General features: G+C 48.1%; 2 protein-coding genes across 3 annotated transcripts; both read left to right on the forward strand.

Moving 5' to 3' along the window:
* Positions 1 to 893: 893 nt before the first annotated feature.
* PRKAG1 (protein kinase AMP-activated non-catalytic subunit gamma 1) lies at positions 894 to 14,415 on the forward strand. Of its 2 annotated transcripts, none has more exons than XM_055395824.2 (12): positions 894 to 1,002; positions 5,171 to 5,219; positions 11,418 to 11,527; positions 11,727 to 11,808; positions 11,905 to 11,963; positions 12,103 to 12,148; positions 12,249 to 12,303; positions 12,568 to 12,694; positions 12,800 to 12,965; positions 13,112 to 13,149; positions 13,416 to 13,562; positions 13,690 to 14,415. In XM_055395824.2, the coding sequence occupies exons 1-12, from the start codon at positions 994 to 996 to the stop codon at positions 13,792 to 13,794; spliced, it is 993 nt and encodes a 330-aa protein (XP_055251799.1). In that variant the 5' UTR covers positions 894 to 993; the 3' UTR covers positions 13,795 to 14,415. The 2 variants fall into 2 exon arrangements, with proteins under 2 accessions (XP_055251799.1, XP_055251800.1); XM_055395825.2 differs by lacking the exon at positions 894 to 1,002 and adding an exon at positions 1,188 to 1,207.
* A 2,924-nt stretch (positions 14,416 to 17,339) lies between these two features.
* DDN (dendrin) lies at positions 17,340 to 19,852 on the forward strand. Its single transcript, XM_055396410.2, is given in 2 exon segments — positions 17,340 to 17,548; positions 17,956 to 19,852. Coding segments are annotated over 2 exon segments (2,106 nt in total).

A 19,852-nucleotide genomic window follows, 5' to 3' on the forward strand; every position in this document is an offset into this window, starting at 1 on the left:
TGTAATGAAATCACAGTGGGGAGACTGGGCTTCTGCCCCCAAAGCCATTGGATGTTCCTTTTCCAAGAGCAAAAGGCCTAGGTTACAGGGAAGGGGAGATTGGCTCCTGCCAGTCAGGCTCTGATTGGGGCTTGGGCCCTGGGATTGGGAAAAGGGGATGGGGCAGACTTTGTAAGCATATGCTAGGTATCTGATAGTCCTGTAGAATTTAGTGAAGAAACCTTATACAGTTTTTAATTTTTATATAAACTAACTCAGACCCAAGCTACAAGGTTGGAATTTTGGTTGTTGGTTTTTTTTTAAGTACCCCGCCTGTATAATTGCATCAGAATTCCCTCCCTCCCCCTCGCCCCCCCATGTTTGTACTTTGGGTTGGTTTACACTTGCACATATTCAATTTTCAGTTTTTTCCCATTTATGGTCTTCTCCCCTCACCTCCAGGACCCTCCCCCTTTTTAAAAAATAAATCTCTGACAAGTGTGAATCCCGTGAAGACTTTATTTTGTGTTTGTGTGTATCCTGTACAGCAAGGTTGGTCCTTCGTAACAACGGATGAAATGATTCCCTTTTTTAAAGCGCCCTCTCTCCCTCCACCCCCAGCGCCCCTGTCCTTGGCATGTTTTGTATCAGCGATCATTCTGAACTGTACATAATTTATGTTGCAAGAGGCAAAGGGCAAGTTTTGGATTTTGCTTCTTCCAAGTTTGTTTTTAAACGACAAATAAAAAAAAAGAACATTTTAAATACAAGCGACTCCGTCCCGTCACCCTCGCCGTCGGTGGGATCAGTGAGGTCTGAGAGGACCCGGGGAGGGCGGTTTCTGAGGCCAGGACACACCGGAAGGGTGCGCTCCCCGCTTTCCACCCTTGGCTTGCGTAGGCTCTGACGTAGGCGGAAGTGCGTCGCGGTACCGGACGTGGGGCGGGGCTTTCTCCGCCCCCTTGCCCCGGGCCAGCTTCCTAAAGCGAAAGAACCTAGCCGGCGTCTCTCGCGATGGAGGCGGTGAGGAGCGCGGGAAGGCGGCGGGCGGCGGGGGTGCGCTGTGGAGCCCGAGACCCTAGTCGGGGGACTGGGGAACCGGGACCGGCGCTGGTGCCCAGTCAGCGAGAAGCAGGGTGTCTGTCCTATACCGTGACCCTGTCCCTCCGCTCTTCCGCTGAGCGCATCTCAACGACTGGGCCCCGCCGGTGCCTACCTTCGGTCCACGGTACTTTAAGCCCGAGCAATGACTCCTGCCTCCCTCCTTGAAACCCACGCACTCCCTGGCGATCTCGGACCTCCTCCTCATTTAGTACCTCAAGCCCTTCAGAGGTTTGCCTGAGAGAGAAGGGTCGTGAGCCAGATTCCCTAGGTGAAGCAGGGGGTTCCGAGGGACCCCCACTTGCAGGTAGCACCTGATCCCCAGTTGTCCCGAGTGTGATCCATAGAATCTTTGGCAGGAGGGACGTCTGAAAGACTTTAATACTGCTTTGAGGTGTTCAGCGAGATAACTTAGCCTTAATAAGACTGAAAAGTGGGGTTTCTCTGAAGGAGGGAATCTTCCAGTGTTAGAGGCTACTATGCCCCTGATCTGGTTTAGGTCATGCCCTGCTCTGCGATTCTAAGCAGGTGTGTTGGCCTACTAGCTCCTTCTTGGGTAGCAGGCATTGACAGATTGTGGCAGGTCCCTGTCATCCTCCCAGAGTTGCTGCAGGTCCCCTACTATCTGTTTGTACCTCTCCTCACTCTCAGGAGCCTTGGTCTGGCACTCTGGAACCCTTCCCATTCTCTTCCTTCCTTCCATGTATTCTTTGTCAAACAGAGTAGCTCTTCCTCTCCTGGTTTTTATCATCTCCTACTGTAGCTGTATGACTGCCGCAGGTTCACCTTTCTCTCGATCAGTTACATGCCCAGAGTAATTCGCTTATTGTACTCTTTCTCTGCCTGCAGAGAGGTCATGTCTCTCAGGTTATAAAGAAGAAATCAAACCAAAGTAAAATGATTTGCAACTGGTCACCCAGGCAAGGGAGTAAGTTCTTATAGATTAGGAGAATTTTGAGCAAAAATAAAGGGTCTTATTCCATTAAATTCAAAATGACATTCTTTTTTACATATAAATTATTGTGGCTTACAAAGCATTTTTATATGGATTTTCTAATTTAGCCATCATATTTTATGTACTGGATTAGAAGTTTCTTGGAATAGAAACTGTTCTAAAAAGAAAAAAGGGCGGGGGGCATACATTGGCAGTCCAGTGGTTAGGACTTGACCTTTTCACTTCTAGAGCCTGGGTTCGATTGCTGATGGGGGAATTAAGATACCACAGGCCACGTGGTGCAGCTGATCAATAAATAAAATGAAGAAAAAAGAAACACCCCGCTTTGAAAATGCTTAGCCTAACTGCAGTGGAGGCAAGGGCAAGTCAGTGACAGCTGTTATTTAAGGTAGACTGAATGCTATCATTAAGATGCAAAAAAAAAGGACTGTGGCAGCATAGGGGAGGGAGAAATTACTGTCAGCCCATGAGAGGGCATTGCAGGTTGAGAGAACAGTGTGAGCAAGGGCTAGAGACTGGGGTGTGTAGCGATTAATTGGGGGTCAGCCAGTGGCTGATGTTGCTGGAGCTTTGGATTTTGGTCACAGTTGGAGAAAAGACTGGGAAAGTAGGTTGAGGTCAGGTTGAAGATATTGCATACCACATTAAGTTTGAACTTTGTTTTGTAATAAGGGGACCCATGGAAGATTTGGGGCTTCCCAGGTGGTGCTCTTGGTAAAGAACTTGCCTGCCAATGCAGGAGACACAAGAGACACAAGTTCAATCCTTGGTCAGGAAGATCCCCTGGAATAGTAATGACAGCCATACCAGTATTCTTGCCTGGAGGAGCCTAGCGGGCTACAGTCCATGGGGTTGCAAAGAGTCAGACATGACAGTGCATGCGCACACATACACACACACATAGAAGATTTATGAGCAAGGTAGTGAATGTACTTTAAGAATATTCCTAATAACTTTCTGTAAATGCAGGAGCTACTTCAGAAAGTAGTGGAGTTCTTGGTTCCTAGAGTTGAAAGTCCCTTCCAAATCTGAGATGCCTGGGGAGAGAACTTAGTGACAGCATGAAAGACGAATTGAAGAGGAAATAGATTTCCTCTTCTCTTAAACTGTCAGGGATAACAGTTTAGAGAATGTTGCAGAAATGTGATGTAAGAGGCTATGTTAAAGCTGTGAAAGTGGAAAGGAGCGAGATGGATTTGAGGCATTTATTTCTAACATAGCAGCTTAGTTGACAGATATTAAGGACAAGTTTAAGTCACTCCCTGCTCTATCATTCTAAGCAGGCATGTTGGGATAGCTCATTCTTGGAGAAATCAAGACCACAGTTCAGGCACCTGGGAAGAGAGCAATGCAAAAGCAGAGGTGGGAACCACAGTTAAGAATAATAGGATTGGAGGGACAGATGCTGTTCTGTCTTGTATTGAAGCATTTGAGGAGTCTCTGTGACATCTGTGGTGGTCCAGCAAACAACTGGAAAGGTGGATCAGGAGTTTGGAAGAAATTGTGAGTCTTGTAGCAGATACAGGGTGTATCTCTGTGAATAATATTTTGTACTTATGTAGTACAGTAGTCTCAAGTCCCCTGTGTTATTAAATGTAGAGAGAGTAGATATAACTACCCCACTCCTGTGTGGAGAAACAGGCAGAAAGTCATATTCAATTGTGTCTGACTCTTATGTAGGTATCTATGTCTCTGTTTAGCTGTATGTCTCTTTTCTCTCCCTGTAATGTAGTCTTAGATCTCTCTGTCCATATCAGTGTGAATCATTACCAGTTTGAGTGTTAAAAAGCAAAACACTTGAGAATTATATGCAACCCACATCCTAGGTGATATGAGAGAAAGATACAAAGAAGTGTAAGATAGTTTCAGGCTTCCAGGAATTTACAATCTGTTCAGATAGATAATGAACAGAATAACTGTAGCACAGTGAAGTAAGTATCATATGGTGGGTACAATCATTTCTACAGAAATCACTGTTTCTGTTTCTTTGTATAGGTCTTTGTGAGACTGCTTTACTGCTAAACAGTCCTCTCTCCCACTTATAAATGATGAGGCTGTTGTTCCGATAGCTATGCCAAAATGCCAGGCCATGATGAAAGTCTTATGCAGCCTAGAGAGAAGAGAGGGAGATTACCCCCCTGCCTCCACCCTGGCCTATTAGAGGAGGGAAATTTAGAGCTATCCAACCAACTTGACCCTGTTTACCAGCCAACCTCCCAGGTTCAAGCCACGGCCTTTAAATTCATGTTACTACTACTGCAGCTGTGGAGCTGAAGTGTGACTTTAAGTTACTTTGAAAATATTACCCAAAAAGAGCAAATAGAGTCAAAACTATTGATTCCAGCAGACAAAAATGATCATGATCTCTCCTGGGTTCCTAGATAACAATGAAATTTCCAAACGTTTCCACATGAGGGAGCACCGAGATGCTCTGAAGGTTTCTCTGTATTCAGAGCACTTTCTGATCTCAAACTGTCATGAACAAGGAAACTTGGAAAACCAGCCCCCTCTGGGCTGTAGCAGCCTTTGACTCACAAGGGTGCTGAGAGGACTCAGTTCCCTAGTTTCAGAACATTTATCCTTCCCATCTATCGCTCAGTCATTCAAACTTTGATCCTTGCTGACAGTCAGCTGCTGGGATCCTCCCCAGATGTGGCCCTCTCTCATGGACCTCAGGTGCCTACACCTACGCTTATTTGAGGGAAAGCAGTGTTGTCTCTCCAGCTTCCATATTTTTATAAATAGGTCTGTGAAAGTCTTGTGGGGCCAATTTTAAGATCATATTTTCTAATGTCAGCTTTTAAGTCCTAATGTTTCATTAGGCAATGTAGTATATATAAGGCCACGAGCTTTGGAACCACACAGTCCTGTATTCAGATTCCCATTTCACCCCTTGCCAGCCATGGGCAGTTTGCTTCATATTTCTTGAACCTCAGTTTCCTAATCTGTGAGAATAAGGCTGATAACAGTATTCACCTCAGGGCTATTATAAAGATTAAATGAGATAATATTTCTGAAGGACCTTGTAGTGCTTTAAAGGAAGTCATTAGTTCACCAGCCCCTCCCCTAATGTTGCCAGGCTCAAATGGATGGAGCCTAAGATAGGCTGAATCTTTGTTTCTCTTGTCTTTCCAGGTCCCTTCTTCAGATAGCTACCCAGCTGTGGAAAATGAGCATCTTCAAGGTAAGTTCACTGAGGAAAGGAAACTGGTATGAAAACAATAGCCTGATCCTAATTCGTATTCAACAGTGCTTTTGAATTTTTCCCAGAGTCTTCCCTGGGAAAATCAAGGCTGGGCCAGATAATGTGCCAAACCACATAAATCAGGAACAAGTGATTTTGCGAGATCACCTAAGAATAAATCTTGGGCAGGGTGAGGATGATTAATATCTTCAGTCATCAAACCACTTGAGAGAAACTTTTGAGGTACAGGGAGAAATTCCATAGGCAACTCTGGGCTGGCTAACCATGTTTTAGAAGTTCCTGGTATGTTCTGAGTAACCCAAACAGTGCCACTAGGATTTTATCATCCAGCGATCTCACTAAAGCCACTGAGTATACACAAGAAATTATAGAAAGGCCTTGAAAACCTTTAGAACTAATCCAGAAATAGAGGCACTAAACCCTAAAATTCAGGGCACAGGAGAAGGGAATTCCAGCATCTGCCCAAATACCTGGTTAGAGCAGGGTGGTCTAACCCTGGTCATCTGGAAAGAAGCAAAATTATAGGCATTTCTGGTAAAGGGTTTTGCCCAGGAACACTCTTAGTCTTTCTCGGACATGTTTATGGCATTAGGAATACATACTTTCTCAGAGAATTAAAATACGGGATGAGATTCTGGGATATATTATTAAAGGTCTGTGAGTTCTCCACAAGAATTTTTACATGTTCTATTTTCATGTCGTTAGTATCCAAAAAAGTTAATATAGTCATATTTTGAATCACCTGGCTGATTCTTTATAATTGATGACTGTACCATGATGTCAGTGCTTATTTTGTGTTTCTGAGTGCATTTGCATTAGCACCAACTGAGGCAGGGGTAAGAAACTCAAATTGTCTACATGGATCAAGTAGTGACGTGGGTTGCATATGATTACAATAACCTCTGGTTCTCGTTGCATCTAAAAGGAGGCAGCAACTAGCCCAGTCTGGTTAATTGCTGCTGTTCAGGAATTCAGGATCTAGTTTTGTCAGATCTTCTGATTATGAAAAGAAACTGAGAATTTGGATTCTTACAAATCTCCAGAATTTTTAAATTGGGCAGCTAACTTAAATTATTTAAATTAATTATTTAAATACTGTGAGAACCAAACCAAATATGTTTGCAGGCCTGTAGCCTGTAATATTATTTAACTATCATTGTAGCATGTCTTGAACTGGTGTCAAAAGACACGTTCTTGGGAGTCCGTGAGTTTTCAACTTTGAAGAATGATGGTGGCCTTCCAGTTAGAGATGGTGGGTTTAATACATGTATCTACTTTTGTTCCTTCACAAAAAGCCACTAAAGCCACCATGAAGGAATTATTCTTGAAGGTACAAAAACCATCAAAATAGGGAGAACAAGCAAGGAGACAATAGCAATGAATTTTTGGAAGCTGGAAAGCAGACAGAAGAGTGGTAAATGACTTAGCATACCTGAGGAAACTCAACTGTAAATAGCAGAGGGGAAAGCCCAGAAGCGCTAAAGGTCTAAGAAGGAGTCACATCCCAAGACTTCCTACCCCACTACATGCAGCTGGAAAACTGCCCATCCTAACTTTGGCACAGACCGGAGGTAGAGAAAGGGGCTGAGGTACTGTGCTGAAAACACGAGCGTGAGGTGAACTATACTAGATGCTGAGACCCTGGTCCTTTTCCCCCATTCAGTTTTCAGAATGCTGATAGAAGACTTCATCCTCAAGCATAGAGTCAAATGAATAATCCTTTTCTTCAGAATCCCACTGAAGGAAAAACCTAAAAATATAAGTACTGACTGTTCCCCATCTAAATGGTTCACAGTTAACAAGGCTCATCTACACACATAGAGCTTCTAATCAGCTTTAAAGACTCCATTCTTAAAATATGGTTTGAATCCTCCTTTAAACCGAGGATTACCAGACATCTAAAGAAAGCCTCTAATGTGAAAAGAGTGATCCAAACTGTCCCCCCAAATGAAGAAGAAAAAAGAAAAACAGGAAAAAAAGCAACAGCGGGAAAAGTCAATGCATAAAGAAGAAAACTTTAAAAACTAACATTAATACTTACTCAAATAAAGAACATATTTCCACCATGAAGCAAGTATAGGAGGCAATTTTTTAAAGAAAAGAAATGTTTAGAAAAGAAAAAAGGAGCTCTTAGAAATTAAAAATAAAACAGCAAAAATGTTAAACTAAGTAGGAGGTTTGGAAATCTCTCATAAAGTACGAATTAAAAATCAAACTGAACTCCCAGACATAGAAAATAAACTCATGGTTACCAAAGGAGAAAGAAGGGGGATAAATTAGGAGTATAGGATTAGCAGATACAAACTACTATATATTTAAGAGAACCAACAAGGTCCTACTGTATAGCACAAGGAACTGTTTGGTATCTTGTGATAAAGTATAATGAAAAAGGAAAAAAGAGGAAATAGAAAAAAGAAACAGTGGTTAGTACCTTCTTATCCTTGGGGGATACATTACAAGACTCCCAGTGAATGCCTGCAACCACAGATAGTGTTAAACTGTATATATAATGTTTTTTGCTATATATCCTGACTTATATACATACATACCTATGAGCGTATGCATGCTAAGTTGCTTCAGTCGTGTCTGACTCTGTGTGACCATATGGACTATGTAGCCTGCCATACTTCTCTGTCCAAGGGATTCTCCAGGCAAGAATACTGAAGTGGATTCCCATGCCCTCCTCTGGGGGCTCTTTCCTACCCAGGATTGAGCCCACATCTTTTGTGTCTCCTTCATTGACAGGCGAGTTCTTTACCACTAGCACCACCTGGGAAGCCCCGTGCATACCTATGATAAAGTTTAATTTACAAATTAGGCACAGTAAGAGATTAACAACAACAATAATAAAATAGAACAATGATAACAGTATACTAAGAGTTATGTGAATGTGGTTGGGCTGTCTAATAAGAATAAGATGTATGTGTGCTCATTCGTGTCTGACTCTTTGTGACCCCATGGACTATAGCCTGCCAGGCTCCTCTGTCCAGGGAATTTTCCAGGCAAGAATACTGGAGTGGGTTGCCATTTCCTACTCCCGGGGATCTTCCCAACCCAGGGATCGAACCTGCGTCTCTCAGTCTGTCTACCTCTAAATATCTTACTGTACAAACATAATATCTTTCACATCTTGACTAAGCACTTTTCACACACTGACCCTATAACTTTTGCAGTTGAGTTGCAGCAGCAAAACTAGCTTGATTTCCTGTTTCTTCTCAGTTTCACAGAAGATTCATTTTTATCATAGATCTTAGCAACCTCAGCGTATGATTGTTTTTCTTTCCCTTATTGAGAACTTTCACCTTTTCACTTATAGGAATCATTCTAGGTTTTAGGACTTCCCCAGTGGCTCAGTGGTAAAGAATCCGCCTGCTGTGCAGGAAATGGGTTCGATCCCCCCTGGGTTGGACACACACAGAATTGGACACCACTGAGCGACTCATCACACACACACAGCAGTAGGGCTTCAATTTTACATATGCTTTATGGCCAATTAGTAAATAAAATAAGGGTTTGTTATTGTTGTTTAGTCACTAAAGTAGTGCCAGACTTTGCGACCCCGTGGACTGTAGCCTGCCAGGCTTCTCTGTCCATGAGATTTCCCAGGCAAGAATACTAGAATGGGTTACCATTTCCTTCTCCAAGAAACTCGGAATCTTAACCACTGGGCCATCAGAGACGTCCTCCGAAATAAGGGTTACTTGCACACAAGCACAGCAATAATACCCATGACAATCTGGTCACTGAGAGAGCTGCTAATGAGTAGTGGATGGGATATGCTGGACAAAGGGATGATTGCCTCCCAGAGCTGGAACTGAGCTGAATAGCAAGAGATTTCAACACGCTGCTCAGGATGCCACACAGTTGAAAACTTGTGAATTGCTTGTTTCTGGAATTTTCTATTTAATGTTCAGAAAAGGTTTGTTTATGGGTAACTGAAACAGTGGAAAGTGAAACCCTGGATTAGGTGAGCAGGGCGGGGGGAACTACTGTGTTTTAAAAACAACAAATACAAACATTAAGGATTAGTTTTGGAAGTCCAAATAATAGGAGTTACAGAAAGAGAAAAATGACAACACAGAGGGAAGGAAACAATCAAGGAAATAATTCAAGAACATTTCCTAGAACTGAAGAACATTAGTTTTCACACTGAAAGAACTCGTTGAATATTCAGCACAACGGGTGAAATTCTCCCACCCAAAGCATAATCATCATAAAATTTCAGAACACCAAACAAAGAGAAGATCCTGAGTTTCCAGAGAGAAAATAACAAGACATATACAAAGAATCAGAAGGGCCTAGGACCCCAAACTCTCAATAACACCGGAAGCTTGGAAGGCAGTGAAGCAGTGCCCTCAATATTCTGCAGGAAAATAAAGTTCAACCTAGAATTCTGTAGCCAGACAAATTATAAATCAAAGATAAAGGTAACATAAAGATATCTGCAGGGTGCACAGTCTCAAAAAATTTACCTCCCGTGCACCCTTTCTCAGGAAGCTACTGGAAAATGTGCTTCACCAAAACAAGGGAATAATCAAAAAAAGAGGAAATCATGGAATACAGGACCCAAGAGTGCTAATACAGGAGAGACGTGAAAAGGGTCCCAGGATGGCAATGAAGGAAGATCTCAAGATGACAGAAGTACACTGCAAGTAAACCAGCCCAGATTTGAGCAGGTCAGAAGGCTCCAGAGAGACTTCTTTAGGTAGTTAAACTGATAGACTATCCTATGCTTCTGAACTTCTTGAAAGGAGACTTAAACAATTGGTAAAGAGTTTGGGGATTGAATTATTTATAAGTACTACTAAACATAGAGAACTAAGCAAACAAAAAGACAGTTATTAACTCCAAGGAAAACAAAGTTGTGAAGGGAAAAAAAATCAGACTTTACTACTTGACATAGCTCAGAATAATGAATATTCAGTCAAATTATTTAAATACTGATGCAATTTAACTTCTGAGAGAATGGAGAGTTGGGAGGTACAGGTTTATAATGGGGTCCTGGTAGGAAATAGAATTGAAAATTTTCATCTTCCCCATATGATAATAGAGAGTGCCTGTCATCTTCCTTGCATGACAATAGTTAATGCCTAAAAGTGAAAGAAAAATGGTAGCAATATAAGCATATTACTTATAGACATAGAAGTAACTACCAAAATAATCAGCTAAAAGAGGTTTCATCTCTGGGGTGGGGTGGAGGGAGGTGGGTGCTAGGAACTGCAGTTTTTCTTACCAAAATTATAGAACTATTTGACTCTCTAAACTGTGTACCTATATAACTTTGGTAAAAAAATTAAAAATAAAAAACAACTGATTAGGATTTAAGAGCTTGGACTTTGGAATCACGTAGATCTGTGTTTGAGCCTTTCTTAATAATGATATGACGTTGAGCAGTTTTTGTTTTATGGCTTTCTGTTTTCTCAGCTGAAAAATGACAGTATTTGCCTTACAGATTAAATGACATAATATTTTTAGATATACAGGCATACTATGTAGCACATTTGGGCTGTTATTTTGGAGGTTGCTGCTCCAGTAGAGCAAGCAGTTAAAATCAGAGGAATGGAAAGGTAAACACAGCCATTTGTCTGGAGTAGGTGGGATGATTTCTGGTTCACAGGGTCATCCCAAGATGGACTCTCAGGTTGTTTGGGGCCAGGTCAGTTGAGCACTGGGCTCTAACTTAGGGCTGTTCTAAAATGGCCCACCTTGGACCATGACTTCCTCATCTGTGAGTCTAACAAGAATTTTAAGAAGTTTACTTCTTGGATTTTAAGAAGCTTAATTACATTTTAATTGAGAAAGAGAACAAGTTAAAATGTGCTAAATATGTGAGAAGGAAAATGAGTTAAAGGTGAGAAAAAAAAACTTTTAGACTAGAACAGGTTAATGAAAGTTTTGTAGATTTTCTGTTTCAGTCAGCCATCTTTTGCCTAAGGAGCCAATAGATACAGTTCTAGCTGGGGGTGAAGTTGGATGAAATGGTTTCTAAGGAGTTTATCCAGTTTTTGTGGGAACAATAGCAGCAAAACGGAATATCTGTTCCTGTTGTCCTTTATAAGGGGGCCTTATAAAATCATGCTGTAAATGTCTGAGCAATGACAACACTTTTATTTTCTGCCTCTTTTGATTGTGAGTTGTTGCATGGGAGGAAGCTACTAACTATCCCACCCTATGCAGAGACTCCGGAATCCAACAATAGTGTGTATACTTCCTTCATGAAGTCTCATCGCTGCTATGACCTGATTCCCACAAGCTCAAAACTGGTTGTATTTGATACTTCCCTTCAGGTGGGTGAAATCCTCTTTTCCCTTCCCCCTTCCTCGGAGCCTCTGGTTCAATACCTCTCATCCTACCTCATCCCAAGGGTGATACGCTTGTCCTTCTATGTGGTTAGGCTCCCATTTTCCCCAGCATACCCAACCCCTGTTCTTTTCCAGCCCTGCCTCCTGTGAATTTTCCTTTGTGGTTATTACTCTTTCACTACAGGTGAAGAAAGCTTTCTTTGCTTTGGTGACTAATGGTGTCCGGGCTGCCCCTTTGTGGGATAGTAAGAAGCAGAGTTTTGTGGGTAAGAAGTTTTTGGAACACTGTTTTATTGGCATCTTGTACTGGGCATGGAGAGAAGCTTTTGAGCAGTGCTGAGGGCTGTTATCTTGACCTCTAGGCATGCTGACCATCACTGATTTCATCAATATCCTGCACCGCTACTATAAATCAGCCTTGGTAAGGCTCCTAAGCCCATGACCAAACCCACTTTCCCTGCCCAGAGTCCCTCATTCTCATTTCCTTTCTTCCACGCAAACTACGAGGGGTTAATAAAGCAGAGAGATCAAGTCTCCAGTTCTGTTGCCTCTGCTTTCAGGTGCAGATCTATGAGCTGGAAGAACACAAGATAGAAACTTGGAGAGGTATGTGGAGAACTGAGGGCTGGAAAAAGATAAAGGGATGGAGAGTTTCCTGGGAAAGTTTTTCATGGTAACATTTTGTGAACCTCCCTTTTCCCTTCAGAGGTGTACCTACAGGACTCCTTTAAACCACTTGTCTGCATTTCTCCTAATGCCAGGTGAGTTCCACCTACCCATTTGTATGGAAGAGGAAAGAGCCTTGCCATCAGCATAGCTAAGGCCCTAGATACCCAAAGAGCAGAGAAAAAAACACTCCTCCCAAACAAACACACGCACGCACATTCTTTAGGTCTGGTCTGAACCCCCTGCTCCTCTCCCTCAACCACCTGTTTTCCCTGTTTGTATACACACTCTAAAGAGCTACTTCAGCACCCTCAGGCCCACCACTGTGGAACTTATCATTAATCCCTACCTTCCCACAGCTTGTTTGATGCTGTCTCTTCATTAATTCGAAACAAGATCCACAGGCTGCCAGTTATTGACCCGGAATCAGGCAACACCTTGTACATCCTCACCCACAAGCGCATCCTCAAGTTCCTCAAGTTATTTGTAAGTGCTCCTCAGCCCAGTTTTTACTTCTTGTATACTGGTTGGAGGAAAAAGGGTAATTTGAGGAGCCTTGAAAAAAAATCAAGGTGATGGTTATTTCCTCAGATCACCGAGTTCCCCAAGCCAGAGTTCATGTCTAAGTCTCTGGAAGAGCTACAGATTGGCACCTATGCCAACATTGCTATGGTCCGCACCACCACCCCTGTGTACGTGGCTCTGGGCATCTTTGTACAGCACCGAGTCTCAGCCCTGCCAGTGGTGGATGAGAAAGGTAAGGGATCAGGCACAGGGAGAGGAGGGCTCCAGGGAGGCTGGGAAAATCTGCTGTCCCCTCAGCTCAGCCTGGAAGGTGGTTCTGTAGGCAGGGGGAGCCTTCGATGCCAGATCCTCCTTGCTGAGCTGCCTCTGTCCCCCTAGGGCGTGTGGTGGACATCTACTCCAAGTTTGATGTTATCGTGAGTGATTGTGGGGGGCGGGGTTGGGAGGTAGGGAAAGGGGTGGGGTGTTGAATGTGGAAAGGGAGAAGAGTCTCCTCTGGGACCAAAGGGTTTTAGAAGCTTCCAAGCTTTCAAATTCTGTTTGAAAAGGAATTGAATGAGCTGGGCGTGGTTTGTGGGCATGGCTGACACCTACTTTAAATCACTCTGTAAGGTGGGGTGGGCTCAGGGTTTGGGGGCTGGCTCCTGTGCTTCCCTGCATGAATCTTCCTCTCTCTTCCCAGAACCTGGCAGCAGAAAAGACCTACAACAACCTAGATGTGTCGGTGACCAAAGCCCTGCAACATCGATCACATTACTTTGAGGGTGTTCTCAAGTGCTACCTGCATGAGACTCTGGAAACAATCATCAACAGGCTGGTAGAAGCAGAGGTAAGAGGACCAGCAACCCAAAAGGAGCTGGGGGGAGCAGCTCTGGTTTGGCATGGGGTGGGGACTGAAGGGCTCACCTTAACTGAGGCTGGCACTAAACATCCCTTTCTCCCTCGTGGCTGTGCAGGTTCACCGCCTTGTAGTGGTGGATGAGAATGACGTGGTCAAGGGGATTGTATCCCTGTCTGACATCCTGCAGGCGCTGGTGCTCACAGGTGGAGAGAAGCCCTGAGCCGGGGGAAGGGGTCGTGCAGCACCAGGGCATATGCCCCACCCACTGCCTGCCCAAAGCTCTGGGAGCCACCGATGAGACCTTTAGAGAACTGTGACTCTGTTCCCTGCCCAGGAGCCCCCTACCCTTCTACATGGGAGGAGGGAATGTGTGGGGGAGGAAGGAAAATTGGATTTTTAGCTCTTCTTATCCTCACCCTTGAGGAAAACTTTTCAGCCTTGCCCATCCTAGCCCCTTTCCTTTTAGACATAGCCCCCTTTCTGGGTGACCTATAGACTCTGTGCTCCTCAAGCAAATCCTGATCTCTAAGAGATCCCCAGACCTCACCCAGCCTTTGCCTCTGTCCCTGACTCCACCCTAAGATCATAGGCACAACAGAACTCTGCATAAAGATGTTTTTATTCATCATGTTTCATGCTGTATGGAGGAGGCTGAGTCCATGTAGTGGCATTTGTTCCTCTAATGGGAGTGGGAAGGATCATGGGGAGGAGGGCCCTTGGCTTCCTGTGCTGTATGCATTTGAAAGGAGATGAGAGTTGCAGGGAGGGGGAGGGCAGGGTGGTTAGCTGAGGTTATTGCTTTTCCTAGCAAACCTAATTAAAATGACAGGAGCCTCTTCATGGTATTTTGGTGTTTGATTTTTGTAGTTGCTGCAACATTTCTACTTCATATGGCTTCTTCAGCTCATCATTAAGAACAGCAATAATAGCACACACACACATATTAAACTGTGTCAACCACCATTCTCAGTGCGTTACATAGTTAATCCTCAGAGCAATAGTAGATACTATTTCAGGTTTACAGACTTTTTTAACTGAGGTACAGAAAGGCCAGGTAACTAGCCTAGGGCCACACAGTTAATAAACAGCAGAGCTAGGAGCTGAGCTGAAACAGTCTTGCTTTAGAACTTAGGCACCTCACCACTACACTAGATTCACTGTCTTTCTCGTTCTCCGTTCATAACTCTTTCTCAGCCTGTTCCCTGCAGTCTCCTTATCACCTCACTTTCTCCTCTGCCTGGACCATTGCTGGCACCCAGGGAAAATCCCATAACAGTGCTAGGTCTCGGTCTCCAGAGAGTAGAAAGACCGAGGGTCTCCTGTGGGTAGGCAGAGAGACCTGCCCCTATCATCCACTTTTCTTAGGGAAGGTTGGACTCTGGATTTTGTTGAGCCGACACTCTTTGAACTCATAAATCCCTTTCTTCCAAGGTACATAAGAGCTGGAGAGTGAGGGGTGGGGAGCAGTAGGATTGTGGTCACCCTGTCAGACCCTCTCCCTGTGCTGAAACTACGTGGACCAAAGCAGTAGTCCAAGCAACAGGCACCATAAGGGCTGCTAGATGGTTGGGTATGAACTACATTCTGGGGTCTGTCTCACCACTGCCTTAGAGATATGGTTCCATTTCCTATCCCAGATTTGAAGGAGTTTCAGAGTACTTCTTTGCCCCTACCCAGACCGTGCCTGATAACTCATGACCCCGGCTATTCTGTGCTGGTTCCTCCAAACCAGGCTTCTCCATGGAACAGGGAAAAGCACCGGGCACTTGTCCAAGCTCTGCTCTCAGTGTGGCGTTGTGGGGCTTTGGAGAAGCCCCTGCTTCTGCATTCACCCCTTCAAAGCTTTCACAGTACATTCCCACTCTTGAGGGAGGGAGGCTTATAAGTTATTAGAATTAGGGTATGTTTATATGTGTGTGGGTGTGTGCATGATGGAAAGGACAGATGTCGCCTTATGTCACATTCCATCGTGTCTAGGGAGGAGGCAAGGACTTTTAAAGCCTTGGGGCTCTGGTGGGACCTGGGTGGAAGGAAGCATCTTCAAGCAAGAGCCACCCCACCGGTGTAACTGGTAGGTGTAAAGCGGGCTGAGCGGATGGGATAGAGGATGTTTGGGTTCTCTCTAAAGGTCCATGTTAGGGAGCAGGAGGCCTGGGTTTTGTTTCCATGGTTCCCAGTAAGTCAGTGCCCATCCTAAAACAACCCTCCTGGCTCCTCACCTTAAAAGGAAGGGTCTGTGTCCAAGGGCTGTGTATACTTTAGTGGAAAACAAATTGGGATCTGCTTCTCCTGTCCCCCCAAAAAATCCAACCCAGTCTCAGGGTATGAGGATGGAGCAGAAGGAAAGACAAGGGATAAAGTTTGGGAGCCTCATAGCCTTCTTTTCTTACCTATTCCTCAGGAGAGGGGCATTATCCGTTCTTCAGCACTGTTGCCATACACACTCTTTTCTCCCACCTCCCCGCACCCCTCCTCTCCACTGGAGCTGCTGCCATGGTTGCCAGGCATGGTTGCTAAGTCTCTGCATGGAAGGGTTGGCGTGGGCTGTACTGCCACTAACATTACCATGGTGAATCAGGGGACACCTGGTATAGGCTTGGGGGGAGGGATCATGCAAGCAGCCACCCCCACCCAGGACAGAATGAGCCTAAAAGGTGATCACCTTGAGCCCCACTCCAGGTGGGTTGACCAAGCTAGGCACTGTGGTAGTGGTGACAGAGTGCTGCACTGGAAGATGGGGCCAGTTGTATCATTTCAATTGCTAGGGGATTGGTTTAGCAGAGGAAGCACACCATTCCTCCTCTATTCCCTCTGAAAGGGTGCAAGTGCATAAGCACTCTTTCCTCCACAAGTCTGAGCAGAGTTCAGGATGAGAACAGTAGGGACCCCCAAATCCTGGCTTCTGGATTGGGGGTTAGGAGAGCCTGCTTCAGAGAGAGGGCTCCATGGGTGCCCAAGGACAAACATCTAAGGATGAAAGTGTGGGCAGCTTCGATGGGACAGACTCCTGTCCTGCTGTGCCAGCAGCCCTGGGCACAACACTGAGAGGGTAAGGAGTTAAGGGTGTGGGGGTGACCCTTTTTGAGCTTGGAGGCAGCTCTCCCCCAGAGTTGCACAAAGGCTGCGGGCAAGACATCACCTCCTCCCTCCACCGCATGGAAGCTGGTTACTCATCTCCTCTCTGCACCCGAACGCCACTGCCGCTAAAAATAAACCCCCCAGCCGTGGGCCAGCCCTTCCTGCACCCCAACCCCCTGGAAACCAGCAGAGAGTGGCAGGCGGAGACCTTGAGTTCCATTCCCATCACCTCCCTGATGAAGAAATCAAAGTCTGGGGCAGGATGTCAGGGACAGAACGCTGCTGGTCAGGCACCCCAAGAAGCAGGAGAATGAAGGGTTAAAACGGCGGGGAAGGTTGAAGAGACCGGGGCGGGGGCGGGGGCACTGTCAGCTTGGCAAGAATAAGAAATCCCCTGCCCACTCGTGCGGGTCCCATCAGGCTTGCGGGACAAGAGCAGTGGGAAGGGGCGCCCAATCCCGGGCCCCAGGGGGCGGTCGTGCACGTGGGGGAGGTAGCAGCGCGGAGTCGTCCGCGCCGTGTCACATGCGCGCGCACACACACACAGACAGGCACACACGTGTGCCTGGGTATATATAGTCCCCAGTCGCTGGGCCTGCCGCTCTGCAGTGGGCGCCGGTTCCCTGGGCTGGGAGGGGGCTTTCGGGGCGGGTGGGAGGGTGGGGGGCCGGGGTGGGGTGGGGCAGGATGCTGGATGGCCAGCTCTTCTCCGAGGGGCCCGATAGCCCCCGGGAGCTCCAGGATGAGGAGTCTGGCAGCTGCCTCTGGGTGCAGAAATCCAAGCTGCTGGTGATCGAAGTGAAGACTATTTCCTGTCATTATAGTCGCCGCGCCCCTCCTCGACAGCTCATGGACTTCCAGGCCAGCCACTGGGTCCGCGGGCCCCAGAGCCGCACGTGAGTGAAGGAGGGGTAAGGGGAAGAGAGAGGTGGGGCAGGGACTGGGGTCCGGACCTTCCCGTGGGCACCAGCCAGCGCTGCTGTTCCCCCTTCTCTTTCCCACGCCTCCCCCAACCCCATCCCGAAGGCTGGGGCCTAACTCATCCCGTTTGTTTGGGGGCACAGGAGTGGGCGTGAGAAAGGGCAGGTGAGATGGGGCAGATACTGTTAAAGTGTGCATGGAGAGATGGTGAGGAGTCCCGCTTCGACTTCAACCCTAACATATATGCACGTGCACACGCGCACACACTCACACACACCCCTCCACCCAGTGGCCCCAAGTGGCCTCCAGCGCTCCCAGCTCCCCGGACCTCGGCTCCCTTCCCCCACAAACTGCTCACCTGGGTTCCTGCTCATTGTCCCAGGTGTGGGCCGCGCCCGGGATCCCCTGAGCCGCCGCCCCGCCGGCCCTGGGCCTCCAGGGTGCTGCAGGAGGCGACCAACTGGCGGGCGGGGCCCCCGGCCGAGGCCCGAGCCCGGGAGCAAGAGAAAAGGAAAGCGGCGTCGCAGGAGCGGGAGGCCAAGGAGACCGAGCGAAAAAGGCGCAAGGCTGGTGGGGCCCGAAGGAGTCCCCCTGGTCGGCCCCGCCCGGAGCCTCGGAACGCCCTTCGGGTGGCCCACTCTGCAGGGCTCCCAGCTCTCCCAAGGCCGGAGCGCCTGGGTTCGGTGGGGAGACTGCCCCGTCCATCCGCGCAGCCGCAGAGCAACCCTGGGGCGGCGTGGGCCGGGCCCTGGGGGGGCCGGCGGCCAGGGCCCCCCAGCTACGAGGCTCACCTGCTGCTGAGAGGCGCTGCCGGGATGGCCCCGCGACGCCGCTGGGACCGGCCGCCACCCTACGTGGCTCCACCTTCTTACGAGGGCCCCCACAGGACCCTGGGGACTAAGCGAGGCCCCGAGCCCTCGCAGGCGCGCGCCTCTTCAACCTCTGCGCCGACTAGGACAGAGGGAGGATGCGCAAAGAAGAGGCTAGATCCTCGGATCTACCGGGACGTCCTAGGGGCCTGGGGTCTCCGTCAGGGGCGGGGACTCTTGGGGGGATCCCCAGGCTGTGGAACAGACAGGCCAAGGCTGGAGTCCGGTAAGGGGGCCGCGGAGAAAAGCCTGAGGCTGGCTGCTGCTGGCCTGAAGAGTGGTAGCGACGGCCATCCCCAAGCTAAAGCCGCTGAGAGCCCAGGCACAGTTCCTGCGGGGTCTGGCACTGCCACCCCTAGTTCCCCGCGTCCCACTCCCAGGTCCAGACCCCATCCCAAGGGCTCCGGGGAAGGGAGGGAAGGTAGAGACCAGACCTGGCTCCCAAAACGCTGGGTTCCCTCCATTAAAAAGCAGCCGCCCCGGCATAGCCAGACCCTCCCCAGACCCTGGGCTCCAGGAGGCACGGGATGGAGAGAGTCCCTGGGTCATACAGGGGAGGCAGGACCCGAGACCTTGGAGGGTTGGAAGGCGGCCCGACGCCCCCACACCCTGCCCCGAAGTTCCCGTGGCCCCGCTCGTGGGGAAGGCGTCTTTGTCATTGACGCCACTTGCGTGGTGATACGCTCCCAGTACGTCCCGACCCCTCGGACCCAGCATGTGCAGCTTTTGCCCGCCGGGGTGCCGCGCCTTGTGGGGAATGCCGCCAGCCAACCGAAACCCAATAAAGAGGAGGGAGAGGGGGCCGCGGTTCTTCCCTCCCCTTGCCGAGAGCTGCCACTGAGCAGTCGCCCTTCTCTCCAACCCAGTGAGGGACGTGGGCTCGAAGCTGAGGGCGGGAAGCCCGCGGACTCCTCACTGGAGGAGCGCGCCTCCCGCATCTTGGGGCTCCCGGTTGGCGAAGTAAACCTACAGGATCCCCCCACGCAGCCGGGTAGCCCAGAGCACTCAGCCTTAGGCCCAGCGGCTTCGGGGGGAGCGCGCGGTGCCGAGGGATTGGAGAAAGTGGTGTCGGGCCCGCGGCGCGCAGGCCGGAGCTGGGCGCGAGCCCCTGGACCCTATGCCGGAGCCCTGCGGGAAGCCGTGTCGCGCATCCGCCGCCACACCGCCCCGGACTCCGACTCAGACGAAGCTGCGGAGCTCAGCGTCCATAGCAGCTCTTCTGATGCGAGCGACACAGAAGCCTCGGGCGCCCCCTGGCGGAAAGAGCGGACCGGGCCCCCGGAAGGCGGGAAGACAGCCGAGCTGAGCGGCAATGCCCGAGATGTAGGTGCCATCAGCAAAACCGAGGAGGTCCTCTTCGGGGCAAGGGACATTAAAGGGACGCCATAGGGAAATAGGGAGCAACAGTGA

This window comes from Moschus berezovskii, chromosome 6 (assembly GCF_049115385.1).
Source record: "Moschus berezovskii isolate FMDL1 chromosome 6, NW_MosBer_1.0, whole genome shotgun sequence".
NCBI classification, from domain to species: Eukaryota; Metazoa; Chordata; class Mammalia; order Artiodactyla; family Moschidae; genus Moschus; species Moschus berezovskii.

What these genes read in the sequence shown, in the direction of transcription:
- PRKAG1 (XM_055395824.2), top strand. An exon ending in TAAGAAGCAGAGTTTTGTGG is followed by an intron (nt 11,809 to 11,904) that starts GTAAGAAGTTTT and finishes CTTGACCTCTAG; the next exon opens with GCATGCTGACCATCACTGAT. An exon ending in GCTACTATAAATCAGCCTTG is followed by an intron (nt 11,964 to 12,102) that starts GTAAGGCTCCTA and finishes CTCTGCTTTCAG; the next exon opens with GTGCAGATCTATGAGCTGGA.